Source organism: Alosa alosa, chromosome 4 (genome assembly GCF_017589495.1).
Source record: "Alosa alosa isolate M-15738 ecotype Scorff River chromosome 4, AALO_Geno_1.1, whole genome shotgun sequence".
In the NCBI taxonomy this organism is placed as follows: Eukaryota; Metazoa; Chordata; class Actinopteri; order Clupeiformes; family Clupeidae; genus Alosa; species Alosa alosa.
In genome coordinates, this window is record NC_063192.1 from 6,310,918 (window position 1) to 6,323,844 (window position 12,927).

Here is a 12,927-nt window from a genome sequence, read left to right on the forward strand (position 1 = left end):
CAGATTAGAGAAGAATGCAGCAGAAACAGATCCAGAATATCCTTCTCCTGCAAATACAGAAATACATGCTAAGAGCGAGGGAGTGGGTGGCACTGATTCATTCACAGAATCCTTTTTTCCTCTCCATTTCCTGTTTTTGTATCCTCTTTATCCTCTTTTAAGCTCTGCTTGAAGTGCACCAAATCCATTTTGCTGTATGGATGTAATGTACATAAACTAAGTCTATTTGGTGTGAATTCTGATGCATTAGCCACCGCAGCTTGCTGCCTTGGATAAAGGACTGATTGTGGGATTGGGAAATGTCCTCTAGAGACTCTTTTAGTATGCAGTGGAAATGGACTCAGACACAATGAAGGGAGGTTAAATAGAGAGGTTGTTGTACTATAGAATAGTGTGTCTAGTCATCCATTGGTCACTTATAGTACAAGAGCTCGTCTGGCTCTGATTTTGCTTAGATTTTTGAATGGGAAGAGCGGCTGGGAGAGCTAATATAAATGATAGACTTTAGAGTATATCACAGAACATTCATATTGAAAGGGATGGGTGTTGAGAAACAGGTGATTCAGTGTGCTGGATATTGCAGTTGCTTTCCAAATCCGAACAGGTATATGAATGCTTAGTTAAATTTTTAATTTTCATTAGTAAAAAGAGTCAGCGATCGTGTGCGATTTCAAGCCTATAACATTTTTGTCACATTCAGCGAACATCTCCTCACAATCCACTAGCTGTCCATCCTGCGAGTACACTGTAAAAAAAAACGGTCTCTGTAGGCAGCCCAGGCTCTGAAAATGGGAAACAAACAAATTGGGTGCAGCCTGTTCCTCAAACAAAAACGAAACACTTGATTGTTGGATTACTGAAGTGGGGTGGTACCTCTCTAGTGTTTTTTTATACCTCTTTGGTTTTGTTTGGTCCTTGATTAAAATATAATGTATGTTGTTTTGAACAAAAGTGTCTGCTAAGAAATTTAAATATGAACATAACAAATGCAACATCATGCACATTGCTGACTGAACCTTTAAGTCATTCAAAAATGATGTGAATGTGGGAATGAATTTGTAGTCATTGCAACATACCTAGTTTGGTATGCTGTTGGCATGTACACCGGTGGATGGATTACAGGAAATGTCTGGTCCAGTTTACATCATATGTGTGGTGTATACTGTGCCATCGGTTTACAAAGATGTCAAATCACTGACTGTCAGTGTGTGACTCGTTTTCAAAAACTGATATGGTCAGTTTTAAGACCTTTGATTTTGAACCTGAACATCAGAACCACTTACTTCCTTTTCATTTCTAATCAGCTAAGAATTCTGTCAGAATTGTTGTGAAACCACGGAATTAGCTTCCTGCTACCATAAGCCTTAAAAAGCCAGATGATGTACCCTTATTTATAAATAAACTACAATAAATGAAGTGCCATGTCAAAAAAACGGTAACACTATAACACAACTACAATATAACAACATCTTCTGAGGCCCATTCATCTGTTCCTGGGGCCAAATGCACCATGTCTGACCAGTTTCTCCCCTTACCCTGCCAACCCCACAGACATGATAGATCAGTAGGTATCTACTGACACCGCACCATCCATACCTGACTATGTTCATCAGGTATCTCCTAAAATACTTGTCTTAAAGCCTATGGATAGAATGTAGAAACTCTGGCAGTGGGTGTGAGTGTGTGACCCCACCACAGTGGCCAGTCTAATGGCAGAGCTGGTTCTGGTACCACCAGGCCCTCACTGACCCAACCTGTCCCGGAGCCCACTTTCCTCACATCTGTCCCTCATCTGTCTTTGTCTCTCTTCGCAGATGTAATGGATCAGCAGAGGATGCTGCGCTCCAGTTGCCTGGTGACGGGGGTGCACACGCCCCCCATCCGCCGCAACAGCAAGCTGGCCACGCTGGGGCGCATCTTCAGGCCCTGGAAGTGGAGGAAAAAAAAAACGGAGAAGCTCAAGCAGAGCGCCACAGGTCAGTCTGTTCGTCTGGCGGTCAGTCTGTTCGTCTGGCGGTCAGTCTGTCTGTCAATCAGTCAGTCAGTCAGTCAGTCAGTCAGTCAGAGAATATTTGTCATGTTGTCATGTGTGTCATACCCAGGCTAACGCTACTTGGCAGGCTTGACAATGCAGCAGTACTGAAAAGCTTTCATCCAGGCTTCAGAGCATATTGTAGATGATTAAGCAAGAGGGGAAAGCACATGCGCCTATATAACAAGTGTGCTGCTCTATGTCATATTCACTCAAATGCCTCTCCAGTTCGGTAGCTTTTATGAAAGAAAATACTGGTTTGCTTATTTTAAATATTTACACAGAAATATTTAAATATTATATACAGTAACTTGCACTGACGAAGGCTTTTGTGCTGAAATGTTTGTCACCCCCGAGTTCTTTGGAGTTCAGACATCCTTTGCTTTTGTTACTGATCAGACACCCCAAAACATGGAAACAGCAAGAGCATTGTGTAAAAAATACTTTCTCTACTGTGTCATCTCTATCCATGCAGATGTAGCACTAGCATGCGGCCTCCACAGCACCGACCCCGGCCCCCCCATTCAGGGTGTGTCAGACATGGAGGGCCGGCTGCCGCCTACACTACCCAACATGCTCAGCGTCAGCAGCATGGAGTACCTGGGCTCTGACCAGGAGCCCCTCCCACCACGTGAGTAGCCGGCACCAGAGTTGTGACAGACGGATGCCATTGACTGGGTTTATCTAAAATCTGCAGCTTGCTGAAGTCTATTATATTCATCTGTTGATTACAGTCCTTTGATCTCACTGCTCTGAGTCCATTTATTCCATTGTTACAGGAGAGATGAAGTTCCAGTGTTACCCACTAGATGGCGCCAGTGTTATTTTTGTAACCCAGCAGTCATTACATAGACATATCAGAACTAGTACAGTCATATTCACAGTATATCTGAAATGTTGCAGCTAAAAGTTGACAATGCATCCATAACAATATCAACAATAAAACAATAAACAAATAACAATAAATCCATCTCTCTTAGCGCCTGAACTGCCTGAGGAGGCTGACTCGTTAGAGGAACCCTCAAACCCAGAGGAGGAGGAAGAGGATGAGGTCGGGGAGGAGGAGGAAGAGGAGGATGAAGAGGAAGGCCCACTGGGCGACCCAACTGACGGCATGCTGGAATGTATAGAGGGTGCGGAGCAGGAGTGCCTGGAGCAGAGCCTGCAGGGTCACTCGCCTCCCGGCGTCCCCGGCCCACTGACCTCACAGCTGGGCAGCGAGGAAGGTGAGCCTGCTGGGGTGGAAACAGGAGTGAAAGTGTGTGGAGATCAGGGACAGAGAAGAAAGACACACACACACACACACACACCTAAGGAGCTGAGGTGCAGGTGCTGGGGGGGAAAGACAGTGATGCTGCATGTACCAACTCTGACATTGTTATTTATTCAGTTTTAAAACACAAAGATTGTGATGAGTTTGAGACTTTTAGATTTGTATTCAGTTGCTGAGTGTGTGTGTGTGTGAAAGAGAGAGAGAGAGAGAGAGAGAGGGAGAAAGAGATGATCACCCAGTGTGTGTCCAGTAATCTTCCTGGAGGGCTGACCTCCTGCAGCATCCATCGAGAGCCCTGTCATAATACGCCTGACTCAGCTTATCACTGTAGTCAGGAGCATCTGGCTTAAGGGACGCTGGGTTCATGCTTACCTTAGGAATTCATGCTGGCACAGAAAACACTGAGAAAGGGGAAAATGTTTAGCTTGAAATGACACTTTACAATGAACATCAAGGACGTACAGAACAAGGCATATGGTACATCTAAGGATGTAAGGTTTATTTGAACAGACTTTTTAAATAAATAATTTAAAAATAGGTAAAAATAAATTGATGAAACACATGCATGGCAGGAGAGTTGTTTTGGTAAGTTATTTGACAGGCAGATAGAAATTAGTTTACTGATTTCTGACAGTATGTTGATAGACAATCGTGGCCCCAAGATATACAAAATCAACATGGAACATTTAAGTTATGTATATAAGTAAGTTACATTAAATACCTAACAAATCAATAGAACTTCATGAAAATATTATCATCAGAAAATGAAGAATTGTAAACCTGCATTAGATTTAAATAGAATACATTTATTGGCAAAGAAATATGATCAGGGATTGTGATTGTGAGGAGAAAAGAACTTTGATGACGAGTCTTTCTTTTAAATTATACTGAGCCTCTTTTCTTATTTATTTCCCCCCCTCAGATGACCAGGGTGTAGCCATGGCCCCTATGCACCAGTCTAATTCCTTCCTGCAGAAGGAGCCTCCTCGGGTGCCTGAGGGCCCCTGCCTCCCCATGCGGGGTCCCCTCTCCAACGCCGTGGTGTCCCCGCACCTCGGCAGCATGCACCCACCACTGCCCCCTAGCTGCATCATCGAGGAGCTGCACCGAGCGCTGGCCAACAAGCTCAGGCATGAGATGTGAGTGGTCCCGTCGGAACCAGACAGTATCCGCTACGGAAGCGGACCTGGACTGGCTCTGGTCTTTAACCTGAAATTAAAGTGCTGGTATTCGAGTTTATTAGTCCTCAAGGAGTCTTGTCTGTGTAAGGTAACATGGATGAACTAAATTATAAATATTACACAGACATACTAAGAGGATGACAGGGGTCACACAACGAAATCATAGACATAGGTAGAGCACAGTAGAGCACAGGCTAATTTCTTTTCAACTTCAAAAGGGTGTCGGGGTTCCTGGTTAATGTCCACACCAAGATCAGATCAGGACCCAATCCTAGTAGTCTGACTCACCTGCCTATTCCTAGGTCACTTTTGGATGGGAAATTAGTGAGTTTAGTTAAAGAAATTAAGTGTCTGATTACACAGCATCAGATCCTTTTTTAGACTCTAAATATAGCCTACATCATAGCATATAGTAATGAGTAGTGTGGCAAAGTGCTTGGCACAGGGTGGAGACGTGTTAGAGTGCACAGTGAGATGTTACAGGGCCCTCCACTTTCATTGGCACTACTGTTAAAGTTGAGTAAAAAGAGGTATCTTTCGCCAATCTATTTTGGTGTCACAATAACAACGAGGAAGAATCCAACCTAGAAGGGAAGCTAATTTATTCTGAGAAGCAAAGAGTTCAGATGCAAAACCCTCTAAATCCGTCTGACCACTTTTCTTTTAAATGAGCATTTAAATTCAGGCTCCTATAGGTTTTTAAATCGATATTTCAGACCAGGAAGAGAGTGGTATTTAGTGGGTTTAGAAGTTAAATTATTTGTTTAGCGTATACTATGTGTGGAGAGCATCCCCTCACCATCTTTATCTCATTTTTGTCATAGGTGGCATTTAGAGGCTTTTGCATCTGAACCCTTCAATATACCTATACATTTTTTTTTAAAAGACAACTGCCACAATTATTGGCACCCCCGCATGTAATACTTTGTTAAGCATCCCTTTGCTAATAAAACATCCCAAAACACTGGAGAATACAAAGCAAAGGAGTTGAGGCCATTCCTTAGTACAACATCTCACCAGATCATCCAGATTCCAGTTTTTTTTTTTTTTTTAATGAAATTCAGATCACTGGACTGAGATGGTATGAGGATGGATGAGATTTTGTGTTCAGTAAACCATTTTTGTTTTGACCTGGTCATGTGTTTTGGTTTGTTGACCTGCTGAATGATCCAGTCATGACCTACTTTTAGGTCTTGGCAGAGAGTGACAGATTTTCTTTGAAAATGTTCAGGGTTTTTTTGGAGTTCATGATACCATGCACCATAATGAGGTTCCCAGCCCGACAATAAGAGCCCATCCACCATAATTATCAATAGGCATGGGATTCTTTTCAATATAGTCATTCTTATATCTTGCCAAAGAGAGCAATTTTCATTTAATCTGACAATAGACCGTGATTACAGACAAAGTCACTGTAGCATTGTGCATTTGTAATTTAATGACAGGAACGGCTTTTATCTGGAATGACCTCTAAATAATCTATTGTCACCAAGGTCACTTTTTGGAGACTTGGTAACCCCAAGATGATATACTTTCCTTTTATTTGAATTTAGCATACTCTCTTGTCTTTCCTATGATGAAAAAATTACTGGGGCATTTGACCTCTGTGTCACCCTTTTTTCATATCTTGAATGTAATGACATAAATGTAATGTCATGAATTAGTGCTGAAAGTTCACACTCTGATTAACTTAAATATGTTTAAGGTAAATGGAAAAAAGCTTCTGTTACATTTTGTTTAGAAGATTTTAGTGCCAGTCGTGGCCTACTGGTTAGGGCTTCGGGCTTGGAACCAGAGGGTTGCCAGTTCGATCCCCGACCAGTGAAAACAGCTGAAGTGCCCTTGAACAAGGCACCTAACCCCTCACTGCTCCCCGAGCGCCACTGTAGCAAGGCAGCTTACTACTCTGGGTTAGTGTGTGCTTCACCTCACTGTGTGTTCGCTCTGTGTTCACTAATTCACGGATGGGAGAAATGCAGAGACCAAATTCCTTGTATACGCAAGTATACTTGGCCTAGAAACCTGATTTACATTTTCTAGGGATGCCAATAATTGTTACCCTGGCTGCAAATTACATTTAGATTTCTAGGCTAAATAATTGTGGCATATATGTTTTTGTTAAAAATATGTTTCGATATTTCTTTTTCTCAGAATAGATATGCTTATTAAATTTAGTCAACTTTACCAGGGGTGCCAATAAATGTGGAGGGCGCTGTCTGTGATGTTCTTTAGTGTAGTGTATGGATATATAATGATATAGATCTGTGCCCTGTCCCCCCCCGCCCCCTCAGTATTGAGAGAGAACCCAGCGGTGGGGCCGAGACCCGGAGAGACTCGGAGGAGAACAAGGAGAACCTTCGGATAGACCAGTGGTTCACCGACGCCTCAGGCCACATATTCGACCAGGAGAGCTGGAACGACTCTGTCATTTCTGGTGAGTCTCTTTCAGAACACACTACACAGAAAACGATGCCACTCCACAGAACACAGCATGCAGATTTGCATGAACAGAATAATTTATTTAAACTACAGCATGTTGACATTGCCCCCTCTGGCATGCTGCAGAGACAGATATATCCCATGCATTTCAGACTTGTCTATATCACCTGGCCAATCCACTCAATCCCATGTATAAGCTGATATAGTGGAGAGGTAGTGTACCTATGACTCATGTTCTACACTTGAGTAGGAGAAAGCCATCTTCAGTAATTGGATATGATACAAGTGGAAGATTGCTGATGCCGATGTGATCTTAGATAATAGAGGTCTGTACGTAAGCCCTACAGGCAGGCCAGAGTTCCATAATTCACCTAAACCACTGTTGCAAAACAGTCATTGTGTAAGGCTCTTCAAAGGACACCGTTTTCTGTCCTTCTCATCCTTTTATCAGACACTAATGTGTTATCTTGTGATATATTTTTCCTTTTAATCTTTTCTTTTTCTCTGTTATTTTAATTGTTTTAATGCACTACCTTTTCATGTAATTTTATAATGCTAATTTCTTGAGAACTTTTAATTAACTGTCTGTATGAATTATTAATTAAAAACACTTGCCTTTGTGTCATGTCTGCTTCCTAATGCCATTGCTGAAGTTAAGTCTCAATCTCTGTGGTAATGAAAATGACCATTACTTATGTGAGGAATTATGTTCCTGATGGCAGTGTTCTAAGTCTATTCTTGATGGTAGTGTTCTCACTCTATTCTGGCAGTGTTCTAACTCTATTCCTGATGCCAGTGTTCTAATGCTGTTCCTCAGGTTCTCTTCCTCGCAGGATGAGGAAGGAGCTGCTGGCGGTAAAACTGCGGAACCGACCCAGCAAACAGGAACTGGAGGACAGGAACATCTTCCCTACACGCAGTGACCAAGAACGTCAGGAAATCAGGCAACAAATTGAGATGAAGCTTGCAAAGTAAGACATCCGTCTCTCTCCCTCTCTAAGCTTTCCCTAAAACCCTGCTGAGTCCCTCCCATGAATGTTTCACTGGTTGTTTCAGGGAAATGTAATAATTTCCCCCTATTTTAAAAGAGTAGCTCATCCAGACAGACATTTTTGGTGTCTTTTTTCTTTACTGATGATTTCTTTTCAATTGTATTTGATTGATTTTTATATATATATTGCTATTAACTATATCAATGTCAAACAATGGGAATGGTTCGCTCTGCTTTATGTTAGCAGCAGTGATGGGCAAACTACTTAGCAAATGTAGTGAGCTAAGCTACAAGCTATAAATTAACCTTAAAGGAGAAATCCGGCAATGCTAGGTGACCTCAAGAAACGTAGGCCTATATGACAAATTGCCGGATTTCTCCTTTAAGCTCAATTCTTAGAGTAGCTTGTAGCTTAGCTCACTACATTTTGCCTATCACTGGTTAGCAGTGCGCTGAAGTAATTTAAAATCTCAGTGAAATTACATTGTCTCAGTGACACCATGTAACACCAGTAAAACTAAGGAATGTATTCATGTATTCATGCCAAATTGTTAACATAATGTTGAATTGGCCTTTTTCATCCAAAGGCCTTTTGCTACATTTGCTTGATAACATTTTCAAAGCACAACACAAATGGACAGCAAAATTATTCTACATCTGATTGATCATGTCCGTCGCCAGGGGTGGAACTAAGAGTCAATATGAATTTGATTTCTTTATGAAATAAACTAGAGAACAGGCATGGTAATCAAATAATGTTCTCCTGTGCGTCAATTTCACAAATAATTTTATTTCTTAGAAAAAAATACTTTGACACTAGTTAGACATTGTGTTCCAGCATCTGGTATACCACATCATGAATATACATCCCTTTGCTGTTTATGTAAACAGTGTTTTAACTGTATTCACCCCGCTCAATAATAGACCGTAGCCTACATAATACATCTTTTTTCCATCTTTGGAACTTTTGCCTCTCCGTCGCCACCTACCGACTGAAGCTTCCCATCGCAGGCTGGTGACTGTAAACAGTGAACTGTCATGCTGATCTAAGTGGCATTAGTGATGTAGCACAAAAAAGTGACAGAGATTAAGCGATGTGAGATTGGATCTGGGAAGATCAGCTGTCAGCTCTCTCATCGGATGGATTTGTGCATGGTGTATAAGGGTGACAGCATTTCAGGTGTGTGTGTGTGTCTGTGTGTGTTTGTGGAAACAACTCAAACACCTTTTGGTGCGAGTGGCACAGCTCTGATTTGTTGAAGCTTATGTAAGTTTTGGAGCGAAACAAATAAGAACTGAACCTGGAGATTTGGCTCCCTCAGTTAAGCCACTTAGTGAGAAATGAGAAATATGTAGAGCATTGGATTATGAAGGGAAAACAGGTCAGTTTGACATGGACTGACACACTGACGCAACACAGAAACACACACGCACACACACACTACAGAAATCATAAATCAATTTCAGTTGTCATTGCTTCCCTAAGCCAGTCTTTTCCATTTCTTTAACCAGACATGCAACAGAAATGGTGTACATCACAGACTTCCTCTCTCTCTCTCTCTCTCAACACTCCCTAGCAAATGCAGAACACGTTATTGTCATGGCAACTGGGCCAATTTATGAAAAGCTGAGCTTTGAGGTGGTAGTGTGAGGCATGATCATTAATGGGTTTGGCATATGGATGATCAGGATAGACCTCAGCATAACACTGAGTGAAATGTCCTCTAACAGCAGGTTTAATTGCATTTAAAAACCATTTGATTTCCTGTCCATTTGTTTTATCAGATGACTTGGAATGCTTTTTCAAATCAAATCTCAACATCCCATGCCTCATTCAGCATTGTCATACTCTTTATGACTAACTGTTGATATGACAGGGAATTGTGAGTTAGTATGTGTAATGGTGTGACCTGCAATGACAGATTCCTCAGATCAGCATATTGAAAAGTCCTTACACAACTCATTGCTTATGATGAATGGTGAGATAAGATGGTGAAGTATTTGATTTTGTGTTAAAATATTAAAGAAATCGTGGAAAGTTGAAATACACCTGTGCATTTTCAGTGCCCTCAGACTCAGACTAGGCTACACCTATAGGTTGTGAAGCCATGCCCACCCCTCTGCAGTAGCAGACAACAGGTCTATTCTTACAGTAGCTCTGTAGCTATGTCTCCTGAAGTAGTGAGGATGTATAAGGGTGTAGAGACAGTGCACAGATGCAGAGAGTACATGCACTGCCTCGGTTTGTTTAGCTTGAGAAGAAATAACCAGCAGTTTTCAGCACATGAAACAGTTAAATTCCTTGGAGGCTAAGGGTGTGAGACTATGGAATGTACAACACCAGGATTAACCCTCTGTCGGTGTAATCTGGTTATAACAGTGCGAGTGGCAAATTACTAATATGCCTGTTTTCCATGGAGGTAAGCAGATTTGCTCCATATATTTTTTCTTTCGTGTCACACTGCTCTGCTTTTAGAAGAGGGAGCCCCAGCAGCAGCAGGTACTTGATTCAACTGAGCCAGACTCCCCTGTGTCTTCCCACAGATTACTCAGAACATAGCCTACCATAGGCTTATATCAGATCCATTTCGCAGTGATCTTAAAGCAGCTGTCACATTACATCATGCCTAGATGCCTTCTTATGTTGCGCCTGGTTCTGGCTCGGATCAGGGCCAAACATGGCGCGGATGTGGAGTCAGACGCCATCTGGGCTTGTGCTGCACCGCTATCAGTTTGGGGATGTGCGCATCATACCCTCTGATGAGAGCGTGATGTGACCTTTCTATCTTTAGCCCGTCGTGCCCAGCACTCCCACTCAAGCGAGACGCTGCTGTTGCTATATTTAGAGCCGAGGCTGTTGAATAATGCAAGGCGCGGCAGCAAGCACTGCGGTAGCTGGGGCTCTCTCGCTCCCTTCATCTCCTCCATTCTCCACCCCCACGGGTGCTCCTTTGTTTGCTCCGAGCGCTGGATGTGGGGATTACATGCCGGAGCGCTGTTAAAGAGACAAAATGCACCAATTTGTCTTTTTCGCTGTGTTGACAGAACCAACACAGCCGCCGCCCACTCAAGAGTCGCACTTGTCGTGATATCAGCTGGCTGACTCTGTGGATGGAACGTTTTGTGTAAAAAAAATATATATATATATATATATAAAAATCGTGGTCGATGCCTTCAGTGGGTTGGGCTTTGCTTTTAGGAGGTTAAAGGCGCGTTCTCTCAGAGCACAATGTCCCGCGAGGACGCGAGTAATAAGGGTTACCCAAACAGATTTCTTTGTCTCCGAGATTTCCCAGTACCATTGGAGAAACCTCTGTTGCTAGGCAACATGGGATAGAGGAGGTCAATGATATCGAGACAGCTACCCTTGGGGCTTTGGGAGTGCTTCTCTGTTTCACCTGCTAAAATATTAATGGCGCCACATCTGTTGGGATGCTCAGAAGATGCGTTCCTGCGCTCTGATAGGACAGCGGCTAGTGGGAAAGTATTGCTGGTCCAAAACAGAGCCAAAGTTCGGAGAAAACACCAGACCTGCTGTGGCAGCAAATATTTAACTGGATTAGTGTTTCAGCCACTAACAACCCCGTCGTTTAGCCTATTTCTCATCCAAATATGCTGACCAAAATGTGAACTCAGAAAGACCTTAAATTCCAAGAGATGAAAACATTGCGTAACTGCAGGCAGTGTTTACTGAGTCTTTCACTCTGAGTGATTTTGTCTTTGTCATCCTACTCTTTAGGCTATAAGGCCATTGTCCCAAATTCCTGAATAGTTTCTTTTGGTAGGTTACCTCGATTTGTTTTCTTTGATAGACATTTCTTGTTTGGTAGGCTACTGTGTCAGTGAAATGTCAGCGCCGTAACCTGTAGCATATCCTTCACAACATCATTATGCATTCAGAGTGGGCGGCGCTGCGCGGAGCAGGGAGAGCCCTTCGTGTATTTGAAGGCGTGCTGATACTGCACTAGGCTACTCTTACTAGAGACTACAACAGAGGCAAGAGAGCTTCAGCACTTGCACACAGGCACAGCACACAAATTCACGGAGAGAATTAGATTGTAACTGTTACTTTGACGACCGAAGGGTAGCATACCGGTTGGCTATCATTTATCAGTTCAAGGGTACCAGGAGAAAGAGAAACCAACACAGCAAAGCGTGTTGGCGCATCATCGTGTATCCAGATGTGGGGAACACCTAAATCGAAATATCAGAGTCGGGCTTTGAACTCGAAATGGAGAGATTTTGAGTTTCCCTTCAGAATACTGGCTGTGTTAATAGCCTTGTTGTGAAACAAAGCTGAAGTGATTAGGTAGCCTAGTCCTATCACTACCGGGATAATGGTCCAGAACGTGATTGTGGTGTTCTTTCGCAGGAGACTAAGTCAACGGCCGGCGGTAGAGGAGTTGGAGGGCAGGAATATTTTGAAACGTAAGTAACTAAACACGATTCCCTTATATTACACGTCTTCAGTTAGGCTATATCCTCATTAATACAAAGTTTATATTACTTAGAATTTAGGTAGCCTACCTAGACCTATACTGCTCACTTTTACGCATGCTATAGGATTAGGTTAGATAGCCAACTCTTATTTATGCAATAGCCTACAATGTAACCAAGAAACGGATTGATTAGGCTATGCTTGTCTTCTTGTGCTTGAAGTTGCAAATGTGTTTCCAATATTCCAGAGAGGAACGACCAAACAGAACAGGAGGAGAGGAGAGAAATCAAACAGCGACTAAACAGAAAGGTATACATGCATTATTCAATCTACTGTGGTCCATAAAGGCTATTCAATAACAGCATCTTATTTCTTCCATTTTGGTAATGGATTGAACATTAGGCCTAAAGTCAATGCTAAGTGTTAAACCACAATTAATATATATATAAAAAAACAACTAATAGACTAAATTATATAACACACACATACAGAGTGTGTTAATTGCTTAAATTTAATTATAAAATATGTCTAATCTGAATGGTTAAAACATTTTGACATATTTGTGGGGCCTGT

At 42.2% G+C, this 12,927-nt stretch overlaps 1 protein-coding gene across 1 annotated transcript in view; it reads left to right on the forward strand.

Moving 5' to 3' along the window:
• phactr3a (phosphatase and actin regulator 3a) overlaps positions 1 to 12,927 on the forward strand; it is a 29,201-nt gene that overhangs the window by 14,010 nt on the left and 2,264 nt on the right. Inside the window, exons 2-9 of the mRNA XM_048240391.1 lie at positions 1,815 to 1,976; positions 2,508 to 2,663; positions 3,013 to 3,258; positions 4,228 to 4,444; positions 6,778 to 6,920; positions 7,743 to 7,896; positions 12,289 to 12,344; positions 12,602 to 12,663. Of these exons, the coding sequence (XP_048096348.1) occupies positions 1,815 to 1,976; positions 2,508 to 2,663; positions 3,013 to 3,258; positions 4,228 to 4,444; positions 6,778 to 6,920; positions 7,743 to 7,896; positions 12,289 to 12,344; positions 12,602 to 12,663 (1,196 nt within the window). The remainder of the gene's footprint in view (positions 1 to 1,814; positions 1,977 to 2,507; positions 2,664 to 3,012; positions 3,259 to 4,227; positions 4,445 to 6,777; positions 6,921 to 7,742; positions 7,897 to 12,288; positions 12,345 to 12,601; positions 12,664 to 12,927) is intronic.